Source organism: Filicampus tigris, chromosome 1, assembly GCF_054856515.1.
Source record: "Filicampus tigris isolate MCC_2025a chromosome 1, RoL_Ftig_1.0, whole genome shotgun sequence".
In the NCBI taxonomy this organism is placed as follows: Eukaryota; Metazoa; Chordata; class Actinopteri; order Syngnathiformes; family Syngnathidae; genus Filicampus; species Filicampus tigris.
In genome coordinates, this window is record NC_141217.1 from 35,864,120 (window position 1) to 35,889,929 (window position 25,810).

The following is a 25,810-nucleotide window of genomic DNA, read 5'->3' on the forward strand; positions in this document are numbered from 1 at the left end:
ATTGGGATTAGCAGCATTTTACTTACACAATAGATTTCAGATCTGTTCTTAATTAAACCAATAATGAAAGAAGAAAGTGCATATACCATCTGACACGAAATCATCAACATGAGAGAAGGTAGACGGTCATGTCTGTAAACCAAACAGTCTGTCAGCAAGTCATTTTGCCAACCAGCAAGTGACTAGCCTTTCACATTTCTCCCTGGTTTTACTTAAACATAAATCAATGATTAGTGCAAAACGGTCACTCAATAATACAATGCGTACGGATGCATAGTCATGACCAGAGGTCCATTGTAGAGGAGAAAAAAAGTGACGCCTTTCAGACATTGAGTTACTTGCTCACTGGTTGCATTGTACATGTGGGGCACGAACTACACTACAGATCTAATTTTGCCCGATTTATTAACTGAACGCTCACTTGCCTGAGCAAATAGCAGAATCGCGAAATTCAGAGGAAACTACGGTGGCTTAGATACACCAAAAAAAAAAAAAAAATCAAACGTGCCGATTTGAACGTTTTTAACATCGTTTTATCCAGAAAATTCTGTTTCAGTTCAAAATCGCTTAATCGAGCAGCCCTAGTTAGCGGTATAAGAAATCATGATAACGAATAGTAAAATTAAAAAAACGCTGTCACACGACATCCCCTTAACATTAACTGGCTGCTCCTCAAGTATGCCGAGAACAGGCACCCTGGGAGAGAACGGGACAAATTTGCACACGCATTTGTGTGTGTTTTTTAAAAAAAAATTTAATATTAGGGTGTCAAAATAATGTACCATAATTTTTTTCTCATCATTTTTACATTGTGAGGGACAATCTTTTGCGCAGAAAAACGTTTTTTTTTTTCCTTTTGCAGAAATCTTTATACTCGTGTTCTTTTATTATTATTGCTCATCTCACAAGTTTAATGCCGAGATGGACATAAAATATATAAAGTGTTTTCATTGTTATTTTTAAAGGGATTAGAAATGCTTAAGCGCATGAAACATTTCGTTTCTATTATTATTCCACAGGGCCCTTTAATAGCAATAGACTCTAATACATGTCTATTTATTTATTAATTAACTCTTGCACATATAGTTTCTGGGGATGCTGCTATTTAAATTCTTTACTGCCTCTTACAGTGCCAAACATCTTCCACTTACACTGATACTTTACAAGGTGCAGCCTTGAGGCTGGAAATCCCGTTACTACCAACCACAGTCTCTAGTTTATTGATACTTTGGGGAAAAAATATATCCACAGACCTCCAACAAGACCAAACAATCCGTATTTGGTTTCACATCAACAAGGGGGACACCGTCATAAATTCCCTCCACCTACTGTATATGCCGCAGTTGTGTCATTCAGATGAATGCATAATTGATATAAAGATGAGGAAACATGAATATTTTACAGGTTATTCTCAAGACCCCCCCCCTCTCTGCAACATTTGTGAAATTTAATCCTGCTGGCGTGGCATAGAAAGGACTTAAAGCAAGAGCCTTCCCTATAGCCATGTGGACTGCTAGGAATATGATTAACATCTAAAGGGGACACAATATACATAATATGAGTCAGAATGCTGTGTTTCACCTAGTGGGCCTACATAGAACATATTCTTAAAAAATATATGTTTGGGTTGACTTCCGCTTTAAGATAAGAGTGCCATGACTTGCAAGGTTTTGATAAAAAACTGTCGCTTTTTTTTTTTTTTTTTTTTTCATTCACTGTGCATGCACACGATTTAAGCACAAAGTTGTGCATATCCACAGTTAGTGAATGAGGCCCGCTATCAGCTGGTGGCGCTAATGAGCCATTAAGTTTGTTGTCAACAGTCAGTGGAGGTTGACAAACCAAGCTCCTCCATCAATCAGCATAAACAACGAGGCACTCGAGGTCACTGACCACTTTGCCTACTTTGGCCCTACGGCGACTAGCAATTTGTCTCTCTATTCAGAGATCGACAGGCGCATTGCCAAAGATGCTGCCGTCGTGCACAAGTTGAGCAAGACCGGACAAACTCAAGGTATGCCATGCATGCGTGCGTGTCACCCGTGTCGTGGATGACATGCACCAGCTGGAGGAGGATTCTTCAGTTGGAGGTAAGGAGAGTACGGAGGAAGGACAAGAAGCACATTACTGCCCAGCCTGCAATCAGACTTCGATTTTTCCTGACTGACTGTCCTGCCAGGATTGGACTGCCGAAAACTCTACACGTAGCCGGGGTTTTTTAACAACCCCTTCTGCGTTGGAATACACATAAAAAAAAAACGCATCCACACGAAACCGCGGAAGTGCATTTTCAAACGCATGCCAAGCCTCTGGGTGGCAGTAGTTCGCCAAATACTGTCCATTCGGAAGAACTTCCGTCCTTTGACGTCACTTCTACGAAACCAAAAACACGGCGCCAAACTCGTTCGGGAGAACCCACAAGAGGTCAGAATTGCTTTTAAACCTTTTCAACGAGAAGCAGTGGTAGGTTGCGGACCGGACTAATAAGTAAGCAAAAAACGCAGCGCCGCGGGAATCCATGTTGTCGCTCAATGACGTCAAAGCGTTGTTGTCGCACGGTGACGACGTAAATCTCCGGGTGTAACCGTCTACAGCAAAACGCTAATCCGGAAATATCCGAAGATATCCGCAAATCCCCACTGCGGCCGGAGTTTTGCGTTTTCACTGAAAAAACTCCGGGGACGTGCGGATGATAGGGCTAACCGCATATCCGGCGTTTTCAAAAACCCCGGCTACGTGTAGACAGGGCCTAAGATGCTTTTTCCAAGTTGATGAGCAAACTACCCAAATGATGAGAAGCTTGTGGTTGTCACGAAAAAAACACATACATCTTATTCTTATAGCTGGACCGGGGGAAAGTATTATTTTTGATTTATCTGGAACAAGACTGGTTCTAAGTGACTTGGGAGGACCACTGCCACAATTCATTTTCTGCATCACACAGAAGAACGAGCTGATGCAATAGAGTCAATGGTGCCCAAAAGTTGTGCGGTGCAGTGGTGTGCCCATGCAAGTCAATGAAGCCTGTCGCAATCATTTCAGAGCGTTGAGTTGGTGCGCACAAAGCACACGGGCAGAACAATCCTTTGGGCAAAATAACAAGGAAAAATGGCAAATCCAAGAACGTATGAACCACACATCACTGTAGGATTTATTTTGTTCAATTCTAAATCTTTGCACAATAGTTCTCTCAAGGTTGAGTAGACACATCTCGACAGAAAATATAACACAACCACTATAGACATTATATACATAATTTACACTACTTGGAAATAACTATCATGTCTTTTTGTAAGTACACTCTAAGGTGACGCTCAATGACAATGAAGGTCAATAACACGTGGGTTTCCAGCAGGAAAATGAATACGTTTTTAAAGTTGGAACAAGAAAGGAAGAAGTTATTTGATTAATCGTCGCATTTCTGCGTATGGAGTTGCTTTCCTCTTTTGTGTGACTTGTCAGCAGCTTTCCAAACGGCCGGGTCAGGTCAGTGCCTCTGAGTGACTGGCGAATTGTAGTGATATTCCTCGACTTGCTTGATTATTAATCATATTTCCTATGCCTTAACACATGTTGGAATCCTGGAGTCTGGAAGGTTCTGCTGATGGTTGGACCTTCACCGTCTGCAGTGATGGCCCGGACATCCAACCTGTAGACGCTGGCGGGTAGTAGGTCAGAAACTGCCAGAGCGTTAATGTCCTGTGATGGGAAACACAGTAAGCGTGTAAGAGTATGTGTAAAGCAAAGCAAAATTTTGCATATGGGTCATTCCAGAATTGGAGGACAACTTGGGCGCCAACTTTATTCAAAAACCGACCATTTTCTTTTTTTTTCTTACATTTTCAGGAAAAACAGGTAACAAACCATCACATAATCCTGCCCACTCATCAACAGTACAATTTTTATGAGATTTGTCATCATTTTTGCTGTGTTTGACATGACGCTATTATAGATAGGCACTCGGCCACTTGAAAAACATATTTAAAAATATGGTAAAATAAATATTTTCCAGGTCAATAAAATACAGTTGTATTTCAATACTAATGTATTTTCATATTCCATAACTCCTATTACGTTAACAGGGTTTTAAATCAATGCTAATGTTCCAAGTTTTTGCTCAAGAATACATGCTACCTGTTTTAGCTGCTAAGCTAATTTATCAAAAACAAATATAGCTGTGTAATTAAAACCTATTGCTGAATTAACACGCTACAAGTCAAAGACCATTTACCATTACAATCAATTCAATAACATGTGATTTTTATTGGAATACTAAAATCATTTTAATATTACTCTATATAAACAAGGTTATAAATCAATGGTAATATTGATGTTAAAATGTTTTGCTTAAAAGTACATACTAGCTGTGTTAGCCGCTATGCTATCTGGTCAAGAACAAACTTGGCTACAATAAAAAAAAAGAAAAACTTTGATACAATCTTTCTGATCGCATGAGTAACAAGGTTGTGTTGGTTTGAGTGACACAATACATTACATCTTAAAACACTGAAAATATGAAAAATAGAACAAGTTTTAGGACATTTTAGGAAAAAGAAGCGGGTGGGGGCAGGGGTGCAGATAGGGTTGCCAACTTTCTCACTCCTAAATAAGGGACAGGTGCACGATGCCACGGTGGTGTGAGCATGATGTGTGAATTTTTTATTCTTTTTCTAATTTTCACGTTAATGCTGAAACCACATTCACGTAAAAATAAGAAAAAAAGTCGAAAAAATGGGCAGTGTTTTTTTCAGCGACAATATGTCACCTCATATGAAACGACAATTTGGCTCTTTTCATCAAAAAACGGGTGTAAGAAATTTGAAATGTAAAAGAGGAGTATGACTCACCTAATTTATTTTATCTATGGATATTTCTGGCTGCTTTTGACTGACTCAAGCAGCCTTCTGTGATTTTGCGCAGCCAGAGAGAAGTCCTTACATGACAGCTGGAGTGATTGCCGCTTGTTCTGAGATTGACGCTTTATCTGATCTAGGATCTGTCATGCGTAGTACCGAGAGTCTCCATTAGGAGCGCTGTAATGTGCTATCACTGTTTAAGAACCAGCAATGTATGTTCGAGCAAGTACACACGTAAAAGACATTGAGCTGCCAGCCCGTCTGTGTCCGTCGTTATTGACAATCGATCGCCATCCAAAGCTTTACTAAAAGCATCTTGTATTATAGGATCGGTAGATTGCAGTTTTCTGTATTTGCAAAAGTTGATCGTCAATATACGGGGCATATAAAGTTCAGTATGGGACAAAAAAAATTAGCCCAAAATACGGGACGTCCCGGATAATACGGGACAGTTGGCAACCCGAGGTGCAGATGGGATTTTGATGATGCATAAAAAGGACAATTCTGGAATAACCCATGTGCTTGTGGTCAAGTACTAACCGGGGTTAAGATCTGGGATTGGGAGGTGTTGTCATCTCTGAGTGGGCTGGTTGAGGTCACCTCCTCCAGGGTCACCCGGTAGCCAGTTAGGTGACGCCGAGAAGGTCCAGCAGGCACATCCCAGTTAAAGACGGCGGTCAGGTTGCCGCCACGCACCTTGAAGGAAACTGTCAGGTTGGTTGGCTTGATTAAAGCCTTCTGAGGAGTCCCTGCGAGAATATATTCATGTTGTCATCAACTCTGAATGCACAATTCATTCAACGTAGTGGTTAGGCATGTACAATACAGCATTATGTTTGCACAGCAGGAAGCACTGAAGTGCTCTGTGCACAGACCACAGGGAGTGTGCAGTACTGACAACGGGCTACTAGCACACCACGGGGGTTCTCAGACTGCGGGTCCACCAACGGTAGCTTGGGGGTCTGCAAAATAATTAGCAATAAATACTCGTCTTATGTATGTAAAAAAAAGTTTAAAGTTTGATTCTAATAACATTACAACTTTTCCTTGGAGGAATGCATCTTTATTCTTGAGTAAGATTATTCATCCCGACAAAATCAAATCTGATATCGAAACGTTACTCATTTTTCTCTAAAACGGGCAGATTTTTAATTTGTTTGGCATTTACACTTGAGAGTAGCGCTGAAACGGTGAAGCGAATGACTCAATTAATTTAATTACAAAAAATGATCAACGCAAAATTCACCGCCTCAAAGTTGCATACGAATCATCGGACACGCAACAGTCCGTGTAGAAATTAGTGGGCGCAATGGCGGCAAACCAGGATGAAACAGTCTGTGAAAGACAGAGATTGTCCAACATTGTGGATTATTTCATATGTTGAAAAAAAAATAATAATAAAAAAAGAGAAAAATGCGCAATCTGTCTACTGCAAAGCAGAACACAGAACGCAAACATCGTTAGCTAATTTAGCATAGCCTACCACCGAGGACGTATGGCAAAAGGTCATTGATAGCCACAACTGCCCGTACACTCTCAATCACTTTATTGAATCTAATGCACGTGAAATAAACGAAAAGCATTTTAAAGGTATTCTATTTTAGCCGATTAATTGATGAGATAATCAGTAGAACGCTCCGTTCTAAAAATATTCGATGGCTACAGGTCGTAATGTTTAATTGGTGTATGGATTATTGGGGGGGGTCCTTGGAACATGGTCACACCTGTTAGGGATCCCTGGAGAGCCTGCACTAATATAAATAACACATGTTGAAGGTAGCCAAAGCAAAATGCTTTGTGATTTTGCTCCTTGGACGGCTGCTGAGACGATAACCGACCTGATGCTTGAATACGCTTCGTACAGAAAGTTCCCTTACGCGTTTCTCCATTACAGGCTATGGGTTTTGGACTCTTGGCTTGGATGGCAGAACAGGAAGGCGTAATGAAGCAGATGCTCTTGGCCGGCGGCCGACCGGTCCTGCTGACAGGCTGCAGTAAGACTTTGTACTTACAGGAGAAGAGCAAACCCTGCAGGCTGGTGAAGGTCTCCTGGGATTAAGCCAACGTACAACATTCAGTTACTGCTATCGGCTATGCATTTCCTAATCCAACCGGGCTCAATGTTCCATTTTCCATTATGATGCTCAACCATGACCGGCCAGCCACATTTAAAAATGCCAAACTAGAAAACAAATCATTTTATTCGACATAAACTTTTCGGAAAAACGATATGCAACCTGTGTGCTGGTCTTCTCTCTCACTGCATTTTGTTTGTGCTCGCAATACTCTGGTACCCACTGGATTCTGTAGTATTCGACTGAAGGGTCTACACAAAGCATACCATCGGAAATAAATGGGGTTTTAAATCAGGACAAAGAGGAAAGAGAAACATTTCCTAAATACAACATTTGAATATACAGGAATCCTCCTTTCAGTTACATTCCACACTCATCTGCATTAGGCTTAAAATATGCCAAAGACACATGCTTTAAACACATAATTCAGTAAAACACCCTTTCTAAAAAATATTGTACATTTATTTGAACATACAATCACATTTGCAAGTGTAAAATGTAAAGAAAATGCATCACCATAAAAAAAATTGCTTTTATAGTTTAACATTTGAATACCACTCTCACACACCAAAGCCGCATTGAAACTTGTTTAAACACCCTTTTTAAATGCTTTGTAAACATTTAACACACAAAAAAATGTTTTATGTGTTTAACAGAACTCTGTAATATAGTGGGGGGGGGGTTACTGTACAAGCTCCTGAGAAAATTTAGAGATCGCTGCAATAATCTATTTCACTGATTTTACATTTCATAGGTAGATATTTGAGTAAAAGTAATATTTTCGTTTCATTCTATAAACTGCTATCAACATAGCTCCCAGATTCTAAATGTAAATAATACTAAGCATAGCGGTACTTGTGAGTGAATCATAAAATGTTATTAATTTATGATCATAAAAATGTAAAACTCTCACTATGATTCATTTTGACATTTGTTTTTTTTTTTTTTTTTTTTTCATGAAATGAGTGAGTATATTTCAATGTATGTAGCAGTCTTATTAATAAAGCTTCGCACATTTTCACCAGTAAAATGATAAGCACGCACTCATACACACCTGTGCTTCTTTGCCAGTAAATGTGAACCTGAAGCTGTCCATTATGATAAAACGGCGTCCCCGCATGCAGGACGTCAGTCGCCGAGGGTTTAACCGGTGTTGCGCTGGCATCTTCAATACAGATAAAACGTAAAATATCCTTTGAAGGCGATGCATGAGCACGAATCACAACAATTCCGACAAACACGAGATACATTGTGCATACTGAGCTGAGTGCTGAAGTGTACGATGGCCCGCGGCCCTTTCAGCTGAGTTTGTCTCCAAAAGGACACAGCCTGGACTTCCACACTATACATCCGGTCCGAGCGCATGTCGTCGAGCACCACCTGCCTCTGTACAGAAGAGTACCGGTGACCCCGTGACGTTATTTGTCCATTTCCAGAACCAAAGTGGTCCCAGCAGCACTTACCTCACTTACGAGCGTCCTCCTCTTAGTCAAGACGGAAGCAGCGGGGTGACCAATAGCAGTCCAAGTCCAGCTAACCTTGTAGTGGTGAACGGGGACATCGAGGTCTTCAAGCATGCCCCACTGTAGTTGGACCCGCACCGAGCGGCCCGAGGCAAACGATATGTTGGTCGCTCTCAGATCAGTTGGTGCGGGAGGGCGTGAGGGCTCTGAGGACGGAGAGGTGAAATTACACGACAGGAAAATAATCTAGTGTTGCAAAGAATACCTCCGAAGTTGGTTTTAAAGACCCTGTAAAGTGAATTACAGCTACTCGTTTGTTTCCGATTACCAGTGTTGCCACACTTCCCCGCAGTTTAAAGTAAGTAACTTACTTACTTTACTGATTATTTTGATTTTAAAAGTAACTAAATTAGATTACGAGTTACTTTAAATCGTTATATTCAGCAGATACTGACAACCCTGCCTAACATAAAAATCACATCCGGTTTCATCACTTAATTGGAAGTGCATTTTTTTTTAACATAAGAATAAAGTTTGATTTTATTCAAAATAAAATATAGACAACCTTTTGACTTACCATAATTACTTTTATTTTTTAAAAAAGAGCCTTTGCTGGTTTCACTTAACGGCTACTTGTTTTAGTTGGTTTGCCTCTCTACGTTCAAATTTTAAATACCACAATTTCCCTTTATTACGTGTTCCATAATGTGTAGTTATTTGGTGAGTGCTTTTAGAGAGTACTATGATGTGAGGAATTGCGTCCACCTTTATTTCATTATTCATTAACTATTCGTTTTGTTTCATACACAATATGTGTGTGACCACCGTAGCTGAGAATTGTCCCGTTTAAGTCTTGTCAATTCTGCTGCCATCTGGAGGCAGTGTAATAGAACTGCTTTTGATGGGGAAAGGTTCCAATCTTTGAAATACTGACGTCACTTTCTAGTTGTTGTGTATAAACATCTTGTGATATTCAAAGAGTAACTGTAGTCTGATTACTTAACTGAAATAAGTAATGTATTATATCAGTCGTTAATCAAAAATGTGCACAATTTTGAGTAGCGTGTTACCTACAGTGTTGCCAACTCCTCAGTAAGGCTAGCGGCTGTCCTAAAAGTCACTAAATGACGCCATCACCCAATTTGCATAATTGTACTTTTGACTGTACAGTTTAGACTGAGCCATGTTAAGCTAGAGAGCTAACGTTAGAGGTTTAGCTTGTATCACAGAGAAATGCAAACACACTGAACTGTCTGGACGAGGTGAGTATCTTTAAATTATAGTTATTTACAGTTATTTATTCAGACAAAAAAAAAATCACATCTATCCCGCCGTGAAGTTGCTAAAAGTTGGCAACACTGTACCGACATCACTGCTGCACACCGCACCACATTATAAATGTTGAAAGATAATTGCTGAAAACTATATCAGAACAGCTAGCTAGCTAGCAGCACATCTGATAGCTAGCTAGCTGTTAGTTAGCAAGCTCATTCAAATTCTGCAGGGTTTAAATTTAGATGACATTTTTTTTGTTTACAGGGACTTTAACATTGTATTTCTGCACAATAGAGCTTACAAATATTCCAAAGGCTGCTGACCTCTGCTGGAATGAATGTGTCGACTAGGAGTGGTGAAACCTCGGGTTCCGTGAATATTGACAGCTGCAACTCTGAATTGGTACCAGCGGCCTGGTCGGATGTCGTACAGTCGGGCTTTCTGCTCTGTGGTCTACCAAGTATCAAGTGCGGTGTTGGGTTTAAAAAAAACAACATGTACTTGGACATGACATGAAGCCTCATATTGGTAAGTGGCCCAACTAACCTGTGCAACCACATGCCAGGAAACGGCAGACTCATCGCTGGGCTGAATGCCGAAGTTCCACCTTGTCTGTAGGATGTAGACTACAGGCTCAGCGGAGACATTGAACCTGGAGGACCAGTGCACCTCCAGGTGGCCAGGGGGAGACTCCTCAAACTTCAGTTCCTTTCTCGGTTTCAGAGGAGCCCCTGGGAGATTTGTGGGACCCATCAAGCAGCAATAAAAGCACAGTGGAAAATACAAAGTTCTCTAGAAGTCACAGAGTTCAGCCAAGGTTTTTGGATGAACGGGGGCGTCAAACCCTTATCACAAGTGAGTGGGAATTTTAAGTAGTTAATTGATTCTTTGAGATAGGGATTACAACCACAATGATTTTATTTTAAAATGAATACCAACTGACATAGTCAATTGTGCAATATTCTCTTCGTGAGGCAAGAGTTTTTGATATTGCTCTTGTAATGGACTTCATTAGACTCCACCAAAGTCAATTTAATGCTGTCCTTGAGCAATTTGGAGTATCGGCATAGTTTTGGTCTCTTTTTGAAGATAACACTTTGAATTTTTCTCCTCAACTGTCAGAATCTTTTCAAGTGCTACCGGCACTGAATTATGGAACTTTGAATACTTAGAAGGCCGTGGGTCGTCCGTGGGTCGGCCTTCTTTTATGTACTGAGTGTCATGAGGGATCTGTTTTTTCCCAAAATATTTGTTTGTGTTTCACTGTGGTGATCGAGAGGCATTAACCTTAGTATATGAAGTTGTTGTTTTATGAAGTACAGTCCATTTACTTGGATTCGTTTATGGGTTCGATCTTCCAAATCCAATATGGCGGGTGCACCAACATATCATAGCAACTGACCAGCCCACTCAAGGCGGTGCATATACATTGAGCCCTTAGTCGAAAAATGATTTTTTTTTTTTGGGTTCCTCACTGACGGTCCATTCAGGCTTGTCACACTCACGCTTGTAAAGGTCTCGTGGGGACTGGCATGTGTGACCGCAGTCGTTGGAGCAGCACTTCTTCCGAGCTGGGCATTCTGCGTCGTGATCACAGCTGTCGACACAGGCGGCCGCAAAGCCACTGGCCCTGTTCGGAGGCGGACAGCCGCCTTGCTTCACCTTCAGCAGTGTCTGAAGGAACTCACAGCTGGCCACACATTCCCAGCGGTTCACAGGAAGCAATTTCTTGAATACATAAGGGGATGGGGTACAAGCACTACATCATCCACCATTTCACCACTTTTGTGCAAAGTGCACCTTACGGAGAGACTATATTGTAATCTATTTACCTCACAGAATTCTTTGCAGTCGCTCTTCCTTTTCGTGGGCCAGGAATCTTTACAGGGATCTAGGCACTGTTGAAGAGATGGGGGGGGGGGGGGGGAAATGCATGTATTCGTTTTTTTGGATTGATTTAACGTACTTTGCTTCACTTCATTGTGCTTCTCCATCTGCAGTGCGCACCTTGGCCACCTGGGGGCAGTCTCATAAACATGTCGCTATACATACATGTACCACAGACTTTTATTGTCTTTGTTTTATTCATTGTATTGTAAAGTGCTTTGTTACAGCCCGAGCTGTTATGAAATGCGCTATATAAATAAAATTGTATTGTATTGTACCTTGAGTCTCAGCTCGTCAATAAGCCGCAATAATATAATTATTCTTTGCAGAGAATAAAGCATATATATATATATATATATATATATATATATATGATTTAGGCATATATGCCTATGAGTATTGTTGTATCATCTGAGTAAAATATCCAGTACTGAAAGCATTATAATCTCAACCCCATGGATGGCATCCTTTTACTCGGTAGACTTATTTCACAGTATTGGCTGGAAACGATATGGCTTCATTCTTTCATGATTAACGTTATACACGCATTCCATTTGGCGTAGCCGTGTGTGTGTGTATCATCGTCCAGTCCAAAGTTGACGTAAGTGACGGTTATCTAGTGACGTCTTTAATGAACACGGAGGCCCGCTCTATCATTTCAAACCCGTTCATAAAGTTATTAAATGTACATGAAAAATATTGAATTCATCAAATTCATCATTATACACAAAACAGGATTTTTTTTTTTTTTACTGGTGCTAATCTCTTTAAGTACAATTTGTTTATATTTAATCTTTTCTGTCTGTTTTCAAACATTTAGTTAGGTACAATTTTGATTTAATTTTAGAGTAAGACATTTTAAACAAATCTTTCGAGCATGGTTGTTATTATTCTACATTTAAGCGCAGTAATGTTCAAACTGTGCGCAATTTTACTGTTATTCAACTATTTACAAATAAAACCCACCTTTAAAATGACCCCTTATGATGAGAAAAATTAATGGACCACGTTTTCCCTCGCCCGGACGCGGGTCACCGGGGCCCCCTTCTGGAGCCAGGCCTGGAGGTGGGGCTCGACGGCGAGCGCCTGGTGGCCGGGCCTGCACCCATGGGGCCCGGCCGGGCTCAGCCCGAAAAGGATACGTGGGTCCCCCTTCCCATGGGCTCACCACTGGTGGGAGGGGCCAAAGGGGTCGGGTGCCGTGTGAGCTGGGCGGCGGCGGAAGACGGGGACCTTGGCGGTCCGATCCCCGGCAGCAAAAACTAGCTCTTGGGACATGGAATGTCACCTCTCTGGCAGGGAAGGAGCCTGAGCTGGTGTGTGAGGCTGAGAGGTTCCGATTAGATATAGTCGGGCTCACCTCCACGCACAGCTTGGGTTCTGGTCCCAGTCCTCTCGAGAGGGGTTGGACGCTCTTCCACTCTGGAGTTGCCCAGGGTGAGAGGCGCCGAGCAGGTGTGGGCATACTTATTGCCCCCCGGCTTGGCGCCTGTACATTGGGGTTTACCCCGGTGGACGAGAGGGTAGCCTCCCTCCGCCTGAGGGTGGGGGGACGGGTCCTGACTGTTGTTTGTGCTTATGCACCAAACGGCAGCGCAGAGTACCCACCCTTTTTGGAGTCCTTGGAGGGTGTGCTGGAGGGCGCTCCACCTGGGGACTCCATCGTTCTGCTGGGGGACTTCAATGCTCACGTGGGCAATGACAGTGAGACCTGGAGAGGTGTGATTGGGAGGAACGGCCCCCCCGATCTGAACCCGAGCGGTGTTCGGTTACTGGACTTCTGTGCTCATCACGGATTGTCCATAACGAACACCATGTTCAAGCATAAGGGTGTCCATATGTGCACTTGGCACCAGGATACCCTAGGCCGCAGTTCGATGATCGACTTTGTAGTCGTATCATCGGACTTGCGGCCGCATGTTTTGGACACTCGGGTGAAGAGAGGGGCGGAGCTGTCAACTGATCACCATCTGGTGGTGAGTTGGCTCCGATGGTGGGGGAAGATGCCGGTCCGACCTGGCAGACCCAAACGTATTGTGAGGGTTTGCTGGGAACGTCTGGCAGAATCCCCTGTCAGAAGGAGTTTCAACTCCCACCTCCGGCAGAACTTTTCCCACGTCCCGGGGGAGGCGGGGGACATCGAGTCTGAGTGGACCATGTTTCGTGCCTCCATTGTTGAGGCGGCCGATCGGAGCTGCGGCCGCAAGGTGGTCGGTGCCTGTCGTGACGGCAATCCCCGAACCCGCTGGTGGACACCAGCGGTAAGGGATGCTGTCCAGCTGAAGAAGGAGTCCTATCGGGCCTTTTTGGCCTGCGGGACCCCGGAGGCAGCTGACGGGTACCGGCAGGCCAAGCGGAATGCGGCTCTGGCGGTTGCTAAGGCAAAAACCCGGGTGTGGGAGGAGTTCGGGGAGGCCATGGAAAATGACTTCCGGACGGCTTCGAGGAAATTCTGGTCCACCATCCGGCGTCTCAGGAGGGGGAAGCAGTGCACCATTAACACTGTTTATAGTGGAGATGGGGTGCTGCTGACCTCAACTCGGGACGTTGTGGGTCGGTGGGGAGAGTACTTCGAAGACCTCCTCAATTCCACCGACACGCCTTCCACTGAGGAAGCAGAGCCTGGAGACTCTGAGGTGGGCTCTCCTATCTCTGGGGTTGAAGTCACCGAGGTAGTCAAAAAGCTCCTCGGTGGCAGAGCCCCGGGGGTGGATGAGATCCGCCCGGAGTTCATAAAGGCTCTGGATGTTGAGGGGCTGTCATGGTTGACACGTCTCTTCAACATCGCGTGGACATCGGGGACAGTGCCTCTGGATTGGCAGACCGGGGTGGTGGTCCCCCTTTTTAAGAAGGGGGACCGGAGGGTGTGCTCCAATTACAGAGGGATCACACTCCTCAGCCTCCCCGGCAAGGTCTATTCAGGGGTGCTGGAGAGGAGGGTCCGTCGGAAGGTCGAATCCCGGATTCAGGAGGAGCAATGTGGTTTTCGTCCTGGCCGTGGAACAGTGGACCAGCTCTACACCCTCAGCAGGGTCCTCGAGGGTGCATGGGAGTTTGCCCAACCGGTCTACATGTGTTTTGTGGACTTGGAGAAGGCGTTCGACCGTGTCCCTCGGGGAGTTCTGTGGGGGGTGCTTCGGGAGTACGGGGTACCGAGCCCCCTGATAAGGGCTGTCCGGTCCCTGTACCACCGATGCCAGAGTTTGGTCCGAATTGCCGGCAGTAAGTCGGATTCGTTTCCTGTGGGCGTTGGACTCCGCCAAGGCTGCCCTTTGTCACCGATTCTGTTCATAACCTTTATGGACAGAATTTCTAGGCGCAGCCGAGGTGTCGAGGGGGTCCGGTTTGGTGGCCTCAGTATTGCATGTCTGCTTTTTGCAGATGATGTAGTACTGTTGGCTTCTTCAAGCCGCGATCTCCAACTCTCGCTGGAGCGGTTCGCAGCCGAGTGTGAAACGGTCGGAATGAAGATCAGCACCTCCAAATCTGAGACCATGGTCCTCAGTCGGAAAAGGGTGGCGTGCCCTCTCCAGGTCGGGGATGAGATTCTGCCCCAAGTGGAGGAGTTCAAGTATCTTGGGGTCTTGTTCACGAGTGAGGGTAAGATGGAACGGGAGATCGACAGGCGGATCGGTGCAGCGTCTGCTGTGATGCGGACCCTGTATCGGTCTGTCGTGGTGAAGAAGGAGCTTAGCCGAAAGGCGAAGCTCTCAATTTACCGGTCGATCTACGTTCCTACTCTCACCTATGGTCATGAGCTGTGGGTCATGACCGAAAGAACAAGATCTCGGATACAAGCGGCCGAAATGGGTTTCCTTCGCAGGGTGTCTGGGCTCTCCCTTAGAGATAGGGTGAGAAGTTCGGCCATCCGGGAGGGACTCAGAGTCGAGCCGCTGCTCCTCCGCGTCGAGAGGAGCCAGTTGAGGTGGCTCGGGCATCTGATTAGGATGCCTCCTGGACGCCTCCCTGGTGAGGTGTTCCGGGCATGTCCCACCGGCAGGAGACCCCGAGGACGACCCAGAACATGCTGGAGAGACTATGTCTCCCGGCTTGCCTGGGAACGCCTTGGGATCCTTCCGGAAGAGCTGGAGGATGTTGCTGGGGAGAGGGAAGTCTGGGCTTCCCTGCTGAAGCTGCTGCCTCCGCGACCCGACTTCGGATAAGCGGGAGATAATGGATGGATGGATGGATGGACCCACCTTTAAATGAATACTTGGGACTACTACACTACTGTAATTTAATATTAATCATTATGGTGGCTCTTGGAGAGCTAAGTTTTTTTTTTTTTTGAGGTGGTACTTAGTTGTAAAAAGTTTGTGAAGCACTAGTCTAGGAAACCTCACGGCTTGTTTTATTACAGTTGGAGCTGTAGTTGGCTGACTACGTGCACATCAATTAGTAGCGCTGGCCACTTGACAACGCAGCGCGGCGCTTGGCCTGTCATCCCTCATCTTCCCTTGTGGGCCTCCAAAAGAAGTCGCTTCACTAATACAGAGTGACATTGCCACTTCTTGTGTCGTCCCTGGCTTTGCAAATCCCAGCGATGCTTCCTTTTCTGCCCCATTTGCAGATGAAATCAATCGCTTTGTTCGCGCTTTCCCACAAGTAAAAGGAGGAAGATTTTGGCTGGGCGCGAGGACCGCTCCCACTTGACATTAGTCCACCGAACAGAGTTGCATAGAGTCTTCATTTATATTGCAAAGAGGAAAATGTACGTTAGCCCTAGCCACAGAGCGGATACACACTATGCAAATTTCTTCCCTCAAAAGAATGCATTCGCAAGATATTTGAGTCAGTTGGTGAGATCATTTTCTTTACCAAAGTGCAGATTACACTTAAGTATCTTCTTTTTGAAGCAGCGGCAGCCATCCGAGAAGATTTTTTTTTTTTTTTTAATTAAATAAAAATGTAATGATGGGGAAAATTAAACACAACGCCCCACGATTTTTAAGATCAACACTGCGATAAATAAAATCTGCATTTTAGAACTACCCTATTTAAATATTCTATAAGCACGTTTTGAATATCATCTACAGTTTAAAAGTCTTGATACACACATTTAAAATCAAACACAAAACACATTTTGACACATATCAGTGTATTGATAGACAGCAAGAGCTAACATTAAAATATTGTACAGTGTACCGGTGTACCAATCCTTTGAGTAAAACGCTGGATTTGATACTTCAGCTTCTACTAAAGTCTAGTAAATGGTAGCTCTAATTGAGAGAAAATTATGGTTTTCTTATAAATCGCAAGCGATGATTCACAGGTACAGGCTTTCTTTGTTTAATCTTTTTTTTTATTTTTTTTTATCCCCTTTAGCAAAAGTGATTACCAGATTGTGAGACTTATTGTACTTGGAGTCTTTTATCAAATCTAAGTGAGCCTCAGGTGATCAAGCACCTCTCCTGCCATTATGCCAGCGACATGCGGAAGTGAGAGTAAATTATTATAAAATTAAAATGTCTGAGGAAGCAACTGATTGTCAGATTATTGCTTCTGGTACGAGTGGGATCCTAAATTTCGTTTGAGTTATGTGTGATTTTGCTTGAAAATGAAGGTGGCTGCAGTTCCTAAAAGTCTTCATCCTAAAGGTGATAATTGTTTCGTATCAAGCTAGCTGGTTGCTAGCACGTCTGCTTCACAGTGCAGAGGTCGTGGGTTCGAATCGGGCCCCGGCCTCCCTGTGTGGAGTTTGCATGTTCTCCCCGCGCCTGCGCGGGTTTTCTCCGGGTACTCCGGTTTCCTCCCACATTCCAAAAACATGCACGGTAGGTTAATTGGACACTCTAAATTGCCCCTAGGTGCGATTGTGAGCGCAAATGTTTGTTTGTCTCTGTGTGCCCTGCGATTGGCTGGCAATCAGTCTACTGCCCGAAGACTGTTGGGATAGACTCCAGCACACCCACGACCCTTGTGAGGATAAGCGGATTGGATAATGAATGGATGGATGGATGTTTCAAGCTCATTGTGGTGTTATAGGAATTAATAATAAAAACTATGTCAATGCCCAACCACTACAGGACCTAAAAGTATGTTTACATACATATCACTAAATATATTACATCTCAACATGATTATTTTCACTGAATGTTAGCACAAAAAAAAAAAAAAAACCGATTTAAAAGCACAATTTGTGGAGCACTGGCTGCCTCATTTGTTTGGTACTGAGATACCGATCCTTCTAGAATTATCTGATTGGTTGAAAACTGTGACTTGTTGATGAGTGGAAAGAATGATATACATAATTGATCATGTACCTAGCCTACCTCGACAATCTTGGTATGGATGTCATTCCAAATCAACAGCGGGTTTGCATCAACATTGATTTGAAACAATGATAATAATATTAAATCACAGAAAGTGATAAGAAGACTTAAATATGCGGCGTTAAATATGATTTAGTCTACCTCGAAAAATTGTCTTAAAAAAAAAAAATCTATGGTGTTCTTGCTTTGATAACGATGCCGTAAAGTCATAAGACTGCTTGAACAAGTCTGATCTGACTTTCACACATGTTTGTCTTCACATGCAGCAATAATAATCAAAGATGTTCAACTATAAAGTCCTGTAGTATACAGTATGTGACAATATCATTGTGGCGTTCTTTTCAACCTCCTCAAGAATCAATGACGTAGTCCAAATATAGCGCAGGCGTATTAAGTGCAAAATAGCGAATATTTACAAAATGTCAATCAAATGAAATGCAATTTACACATTCACCATTACTTTAAAGAGTTGACAATAAAATTACCACATTTGACCACTAATAATAAATCTTAACATGACCACACACTAGTAATGTTAGCAGAGTCGCTGATAGTGTAGTGGTACAATGTGCGGGCAGCCTGGGATCGATTCCCGCTCTGTGTGTGTGCCCTGCTAATAGGTTTGCGTCAGGAAGGGCATCCGGCGTAAAACGCTTTGCCAAATCAATGATGCGATTCGAGCGTGCGCTTGATTCGCTGCGGCGACCCCTGAGGGGAAAAGCCGAAAAGGATAACAACAAGGCTGACTTAAGTGTAATTGAAATTCAGTTTTTACTTGGAAAAGTGGATTACCTGCGGCGTTGCCGTGCTGTGCAAACTCAAGCAGCGGGACATGCATCGTGCCCTCGGGAAACTCTCCAGCCAGGACGCCCCATCCTTGCCGTCGTCATCATCATCATCATCATCACGGTTGGAGCCTGGGAGAAGCTTTTTGCTGCAGACGCCAGAGACGAAGAGGAGCACGAGCAGAACGACTCTGCGCGGCGTGCACGTCGGCGTGGCAGCCTGCATTCTTGTCCCGTTTGTGAGAGAGCAGCAAGCGAGTCGTTTGATAGAAACGCAGTTCGAGCAAAGATTTATAGCTGGGGGAGGAGTGCCGTTCACGCAGGAGGTGCGAACATTCACCAGGGGATGGTGATTCCAAGTACGCGAAATCATTTACAAACTATTAAGCGGAACCGTTTCAGTTTGAGGACCTGATGCACTGTGTTCCAAATGATTTCACGTGGCATGTTGTTTTTCATTCATTTCCTCATAGAGATCTTCATCGCAACGCGTAACAATTTACGCTACCCGCTGCAAGTTGATCAAAACGGGCTCATAAAGACGTTGAAAGTCTACCTGCATGGGGGAGCCGCACTAAAACTCCAGCATCGAAAAAAGCTGCGGATGCAGCGGAGGTTTACACGCATCGACTTCAGGTGGTTCTAAGGCTTCAAGCGGAAGATTATGACGCTCCTCAACCTGAAGCGTAAATTGTCGGGCCCGTGTGACAGCCGTGCAGTCAGAGACAGCGTAGCTTCAAAAGCCAGGCAGCAATTTTGTAACGCTGTTCCAATGTCAAATGGCGAGCCATGCGCTTCGGAATGTTATGTTTGGAAAAACGGCAGCACGTCAACTGTCAAATAATGACGGCCCCACGTCTGTCCGTATGATACCTTCAAAGAAATAGGAAAAAATCAAATAAAAGCATACCGTACAGCGATCTTTGGGACACCATGCATTATCTTCAAGAACAATTGAACAATAATGATGCCACAGTTTCTTTTTGTGTAAAAATGTTTTTCAGAGGGACATCTAAATGGGCCTACCATTTCACTCTCCATTATTCCAGCCTAAAATATTGCTCTGCTATTGACGTCACATGGTGGCCATGGCCCAGCCGTCCAGAATTCCATCCGTCCACAGTAGCGTTACCGTCATTAGTGAGAAACTATTGTAAAATTGGTTTTTTTTCTTTAAATCTTCAATATTTGAGCTCCTTGTGAGATTAGTTAAGGGGACCGAAATACAGCTTTATGTATGACAGTATCTGGATCCTGCATCGTGACGTTCTTGGGATTCCAGAGACCACCATGGTAGATTTTTTTTCACACGACTTTATCTGAGCAAACCTGTTCGCTCAGTGAATCACACACACATTTTTAACAGTACCATTATATTCCTAAAATAGCCACTGTTTTCATTCCTTCCGCAAGGTAATAGACTCTCCTATAATTTTCATTAGCAGAAAAATCAGTTTTCCCCATTATCCATAAAAACTGCGACTTGCTTAATAATGCCGCAAGTCATTTACTTTTAATTAGGCTTGTCTGAGAAACTGCTTATCAAACTTGTCTGACACTGACATCTGTGATCTGTAGAGACAGGAGAAACATGTGGAAAAAGTATTCCAGAAAAACAAAAAAACAATGTTTATTCCACTTCTTATCTACTGTATACGCGAATGATTGCCAGTCTCGGCGTGCCCTGAGAGAGCATCAGGTGTGCTGCAAGAAATTATCCATTCACAAATAACTCCATCCCGAGCATTACGCTTTTAACATCCTGGTCATTTGGTAACTCTGAGAGCTACAACAGAAGTCAGCAGGTAGCTTCTATAGCAGCCATGGGCAAAGTATTTTAATCTGGCTCGTCGAACATGTCCAACTAAAAAAAAGAAATCAGAATCGTTCAATGATTTCATTTTATCCCTGCTTTTCCCCAGTAGATGGCGCACTGACCATTAGTGTCTGGGAAGCCACACCCCCTCTTTCTGTATGAAAGAAGCGTGTCTCGTCTAGCGATGACGTCATTGAGTCGCGCAGGGCGCAGGCCATCTCACATGCTGAAAATACATTTGCGGGTCTGGAAGCAAGCGAGAATTGCCCGCCGACACACCAAATGAATCCACTTTAGGAAGTGGATTGTAGCAATGGTGACGCTTCGCACTTCCTGGCATGCTTTGGTTGAGAGTGATGGGGGAAGACTTTCCGCCGAAAAGAGCACCCCTGCCGTTAACTGCAAACCCAAACCGCCCCCCCGCGGGGAGCGCGTATACGTCATACGTCAACAGATGTTGTGCCGAAAACAGCACCCCTGCTGTAAACTGCATCCCTTGCGGGAGCACGCATACGTCATGCGTCGTCTGGTATAGTGCAATTTGACGAGAACAAAAGAAAACATCAGTTTAAACGTAAAATGAAGTGATGAAAAAATGAGATTAACATGCACAACCCGATCTGTTGGGTTGAAATAATGAACCCAATCTGCTCATCCACAGCTACTCAGCATCTGGGTTAGGAAAACAACTGATGGTTTCTTAGTGTGTAGAGTACAATATGAAAAGCTGTCATGAAAAAATGGAAAGGTCTAGATGAGTGAAAAAAAAAAATATGGAAGGAGACTACTTCAGTCTTACATGCTTTGTGGAAGTTCTGACATGTTTCCAGTAGTTGTTTGCAGCTGTAGCAGATGTGTTGCTGAGCAGTGGAAACCTTATCACACCTCATTATGTTGTGTTAAAGAGCAGGATGTGTTGGGTAGATTTACTGTTTTAAAACACACAGGTGAAAGTTTTTTCCTCTACAATGTAGCCAATTTTACATTCTGCGGCCATTTTGCAGGGAATCCCATCTGTAATGTTAACTGGAAGCTGCCAAATATCTCATTAATGGATCCTACCTAATAATTGCAAACATATCAACCGCGAGAAGAAAAAGGTAGCACCAGTTTCCTCAGCCAGAGGCAAGAGGCAAAATGATGCACTGGAAAATCTGAGGAAATCCTCCGCAGATTAGGGGCATAATATGTGGCCCGCTTGAGCTGTTGAACATCCCACTGTGCTTACGAGGAAGCAACATCACTTTGCTTTTCCAAACCCACACACTCATGCTGGGGTTCCACTCGCACGAGTTTTACAGCACTTGTTTGGGGCTTAATGAATGAGATACGTGAACAGTATCCTAAAAAATGCTTTTGCTCATTAGAAGGCAGGCTGAAATTGTGTGTCAAATTGTGCAATAACAAAAACATAGAATCAGATATTCAGCACTATAATTCGGACGGATAATTATAGGACTTGTGACTTGCTCGCCCAAAACTTTGGAAAGACTTGACTTGTCTTTGACTTGGTATCCAAGAGATTCAACTTGACCTCGACTTGAACTACATGACTTGACAAGTCATCTTGTTTATAATTGGGAATCTGCATTTTAATACTGGTGACCTTTTTAACAAGAAAAGAAAAAAAGGGTTTTTGTTTCATTTGCGCCAGCCTGACAAGTGGCTACCTCAACGGCAACAGCGGTGGGAGCAGCTCCGAAGATCACTCATTTGAATTAAAGCGATGGCTGGGCCGGCCGGGGTGGCCATCTTTTCACTAACAAGTTCATTTTATGTATTTTTTGATCAGGAATATGAAAAGAGTTGTCATTTTCTATTTTATCAATACATTTGGGAGAAATTAGGAAATAAGTGACTCCATGAATAACGCCTCTTGTTAATACACTTGGATGAGCTTAACAATGGCACTTATATAATACGTTTGCATGTAAAAATGACATCAGGACTACAATGCCGCACCCCCCCCCCCCCCCCAATGAAAGTACAATGATTTCCAATGGAGGGTTTGGAATCGGCTCCTCCAGTGACTCTGACCGAACAAGGATAGAATGGTAGGGGGCGCAGCTATTCTCCTCATTAAAAAGAGGCATTATTCATGGAGTCACTTATTTCCTAAGTTCTCCAAAATGAATGAATAAAATAGAAAATGACAACTCTTTTCATTTTCCTGATCAAAAAATATATAAAATGAACTTGTTAGTGAAAACATGGCCATCCCCGCCCAACCATCCCTCTAAGGAGGGCTTGGTAACAAAAAATTCTTGCAATATCTCATATTTCAGCGTTTTTAAAAGTTACGACAATTTCCATGAACTATGGCATCGACGCACGTGATTTGCCTTTATTTGCCACATAAAATGATGTCACGCCCCAGATCTGCCCCCCACGCCTTGAGTTTGACAACTGTGTCGTACAGTATATCCAGAACTCCTGCACATGGATGTTCCAATGTCTGCCGTGGCTTTTCCATTGTGCAAGCCACGCACATAATACACATACTGTAAATGTTGGTGGAATCCCAGCAATTGGTGTGGGGTCCTTCAGGCTCCACATGGTTGTTTCCACGATGTTTCCTGGGGTCTCGTAACCGTTATTGAAGGGGAAGCCCCAGTCAATGTGGTTTACCTCATAAAACAAGGAAGTTGCTTTCTCCATGCGGTTATTGGAGTGTGTAGTACTCACACTGTAGTACTGCCACTACGGCACAAATGTCAACTAGCGTTTCTGTTTGGCTTCGGGTCGTTCGCACGCAGTAAAAGCATCACCCGGTGTGCAAGTCTACCGAATTAGTTGGATGAGCAAAAAGAGCATTTTTAAATCCTTAAAGCAACTCAGAGATCCATCCATCCATTTTCTATTCGGTTTATTCTCATTAAGGTAACTGGAACCTAGCTTAGCTAACGGACGGGTTGCTAGGTGGCCACAGACTCCGACAGATGAAGACATCAAGTTAAGGAATTTGTTGGTTGTTGTTATGTCTTATTTTTTCTCTTTGGAGTTGATAACTATATTCTCTTTTGATAACCATAAACAAGAAAACAAAGTAGTGAGCCTAAAGAGGGACCATAACATCTCAATTCTGCTAGCAGGCAAAATGTATGGTGATCCTCAATACCACTGCTCTACTTGAAGACAACTCATAGAAAAATCTAAAAATCAGGATCTGATCATGAAGGGAAGGAAAGAACTGATCGTTGCATGTCATACTTCCTGTACCCAGAAGAGCTCCGTTTGGGTCATTGGTCAGCAACAACATTGTCAAACAGCTAGCTATTATTGTAACACCAGTGCTTAGAAATATCCCAAACCATATCTGAAACTTCACAGACTTCACCAAAAATGTCCAGAAGGTGAGAATTGCTCCAGATGAAGCCGTGGTATCATTCAACGTCATCATCGTGTTTAATTGCATCCCCCGCCACCATGGCATGAGTTGATGGCTCTACCCCAGAGTTCTGACAAACCCAAATTTGTGTTCTAGTGGTTGATGTGAATCAAAGAGGAGGTACTGGTCTGTTTTAGACGGTTGTTTGCACACCTCAATATTGAGGCTTCTGTCCTACTTTGCCCACACTTCATAATCCAAAAATGGCAATATTCTCTTTGTCTTCCCAAGTGAAATTGATTTTGCTGTCTACAGTGTTGTCTTCGGTGAGAAAAAAAAAAATCGACTTTGCAAGCTTTGATCTTAACCAATATGTCATCCTCCATATACCTGAACCAATGGCTGGGCTTAATTCCTCTAAAGGAGTCAGAGCCAGAGCGTCTGTTCCCACTTTTTTCCATTTAGCCTTATGGTGGAGAACTGTGAGGCCATGGCATGTTTTTGCTGATAAAAACATCTGTTTCATTGAGTTTTGCATCAGGCAAAGTTAAAGTCAATCGCATACCGAGTCTGGAGTGGACAAAGTTCTGTCCAGTAGACTGAAATCTTGTTAAGGTCGTTCTCTGACCGCATCGGCTGCTGTAGTGGTGAGGATGCATGCGAACAGGGTGGTGACATCGGTGTTGCCAACTTGTCAGTAAAGAAAGTAGCCATTGGCTGTCCTAAAAGTTGCTAGAAGCTACCAAATGATGCCATCACCTAATTTGCATAATTATAGCCTACGTCTTTTGACTGTACTGTTTCGACTGAGCCACGTTAAAGGGCTGGTTGGGTCTTGGCACGAACAAGTTTATTTGATATATTTTTTGATCAGGAAAATGGAAAGAGCTGTCATTTTCTATTTTATGAATAAATTTGGGAGAAGTTAGGAAATAAGTGACTCCGTGAATAACGTCTCTTGTTAATGAGGAGAATGGCCGCGCCCCCTGCTGTTCTATCCTTGTTCGGTCGGAGTCACTGGAGGAACCCATTGAACCTTTGCTCACAAAATGCCGGCCTTTTAGTGATCCCGAGAGCCAAAAAAGAAAATCCCACTGCAGTGTGTTATCACCATGAGGAGAAGGTTTCTGATATGTCTTAGGTCTTTTTTTTTTTTTTTTTTTAAATAAAAACTAAATGGGTGCCACAGACCCGCGAACACCACACAAGGGTTACTACAAGCACATATGTGACTTAACTGTGACAGACGTGCCAGTTACGGATCTAAAACACAAGTTTGATAAAGAAAAATCATTGATGTGGTCTACATAGAATAGTTAAAAGAAAAGCATAGGGCAAAAACAAAGACTTGCACAATTCAAGAAGATTGATGAAATGTAAATGTTATATCATACTCTATATTACCTTGGTGAGACACAATGTGGAAAGTTGCTTCCAGTTGCTTCTACTCTAAATGCTTCTTTTTTTTCTTCTTCTTCTCACTTCTTTTTAAACAGCTAGCCAGTCACCACCATTTTAGTTGCTCAATACCAGGAAACCTGCGGCATCACTGGGACTCCAGCAATGCATAAAAATTGGAAATTGCACTCATGTGACCTCCCTCTCTTTTCCTCATGTCAGATCTTTTTCCCCCTAACATGCACCTGTCCTGTGTTGTAACCACCGATACAAGATTCCTAAAAAATATATATAATAATAATAAAAAACTCCTCACAGCTGTTACACAACAATTCAATTTCTGTCAGGTACTAGAATGTCTCAAGACAAGACCCAAGAAGTGAAATGCGAATCTGATAAATAAAAGCTTTTTCAAATTTCCATCAGTATGTTGCCGGGGTCCTGCCAGTGAAAGCTGGTGACCAGCTGGTAAAGTTTTGACATCACACACACACTGCACTCATACTGCCAAGGAAATTGTAACAATTTCTTTATTCACACACACACACACTAACTTCCATTCAGTACTGTAGAATACAGAAATATAAAACATAAATCATGAAAAAGGAAAATATAGTGTATATTTAGCCTACACTGCTGTAAATAAAGTGCCACG

At 43.2% G+C, this 25,810-nt stretch overlaps 2 protein-coding genes across 3 annotated transcripts in view; one reads left to right on the plus strand and one right to left on the minus strand.

The window, feature by feature from the left end:
• Window positions 1-7,085, plus strand: part of pnpla4 (patatin-like phospholipase domain containing 4) — a 34,000-nt gene extending 26,915 nt beyond the window's left edge. The window contains exons 7-9 of one of the 2 annotated variants that reach the window (XR_015087594.1): window positions 1,946-2,089; window positions 3,576-3,672; window positions 6,751-7,085. The gene's annotated coding sequence lies outside the window, so the exon portion shown is untranslated. Of the gene's footprint in view, window positions 1-1,945; window positions 3,673-6,750 lie in introns of both variants that reach the window. The other variant, XR_015087591.1, reaches the window with a different exon arrangement.
• On the minus strand, window positions 3,123-19,516 carry anos1a (anosmin 1a). Its single transcript, XM_086036887.1, has 12 exons — window positions 18,621-19,516; window positions 11,502-11,567; window positions 11,175-11,397; window positions 10,216-10,400; window positions 9,993-10,122; window positions 8,395-8,600; window positions 8,191-8,317; window positions 7,986-8,096; window positions 7,094-7,182; window positions 6,734-6,905; window positions 5,397-5,605; window positions 3,123-3,699 (listed from the first exon to the last, which is right to left on the minus strand). The coding sequence occupies exons 1-12, from the start codon at window positions 18,984-18,986 to the stop codon at window positions 3,544-3,546; spliced, it is 2,040 nt and encodes a 679-aa protein (XP_085893013.1). The 5' UTR covers window positions 18,987-19,516; the 3' UTR covers window positions 3,123-3,543.
• Between the last annotated feature and the right edge of the window lie 6,294 nt (window positions 19,517-25,810).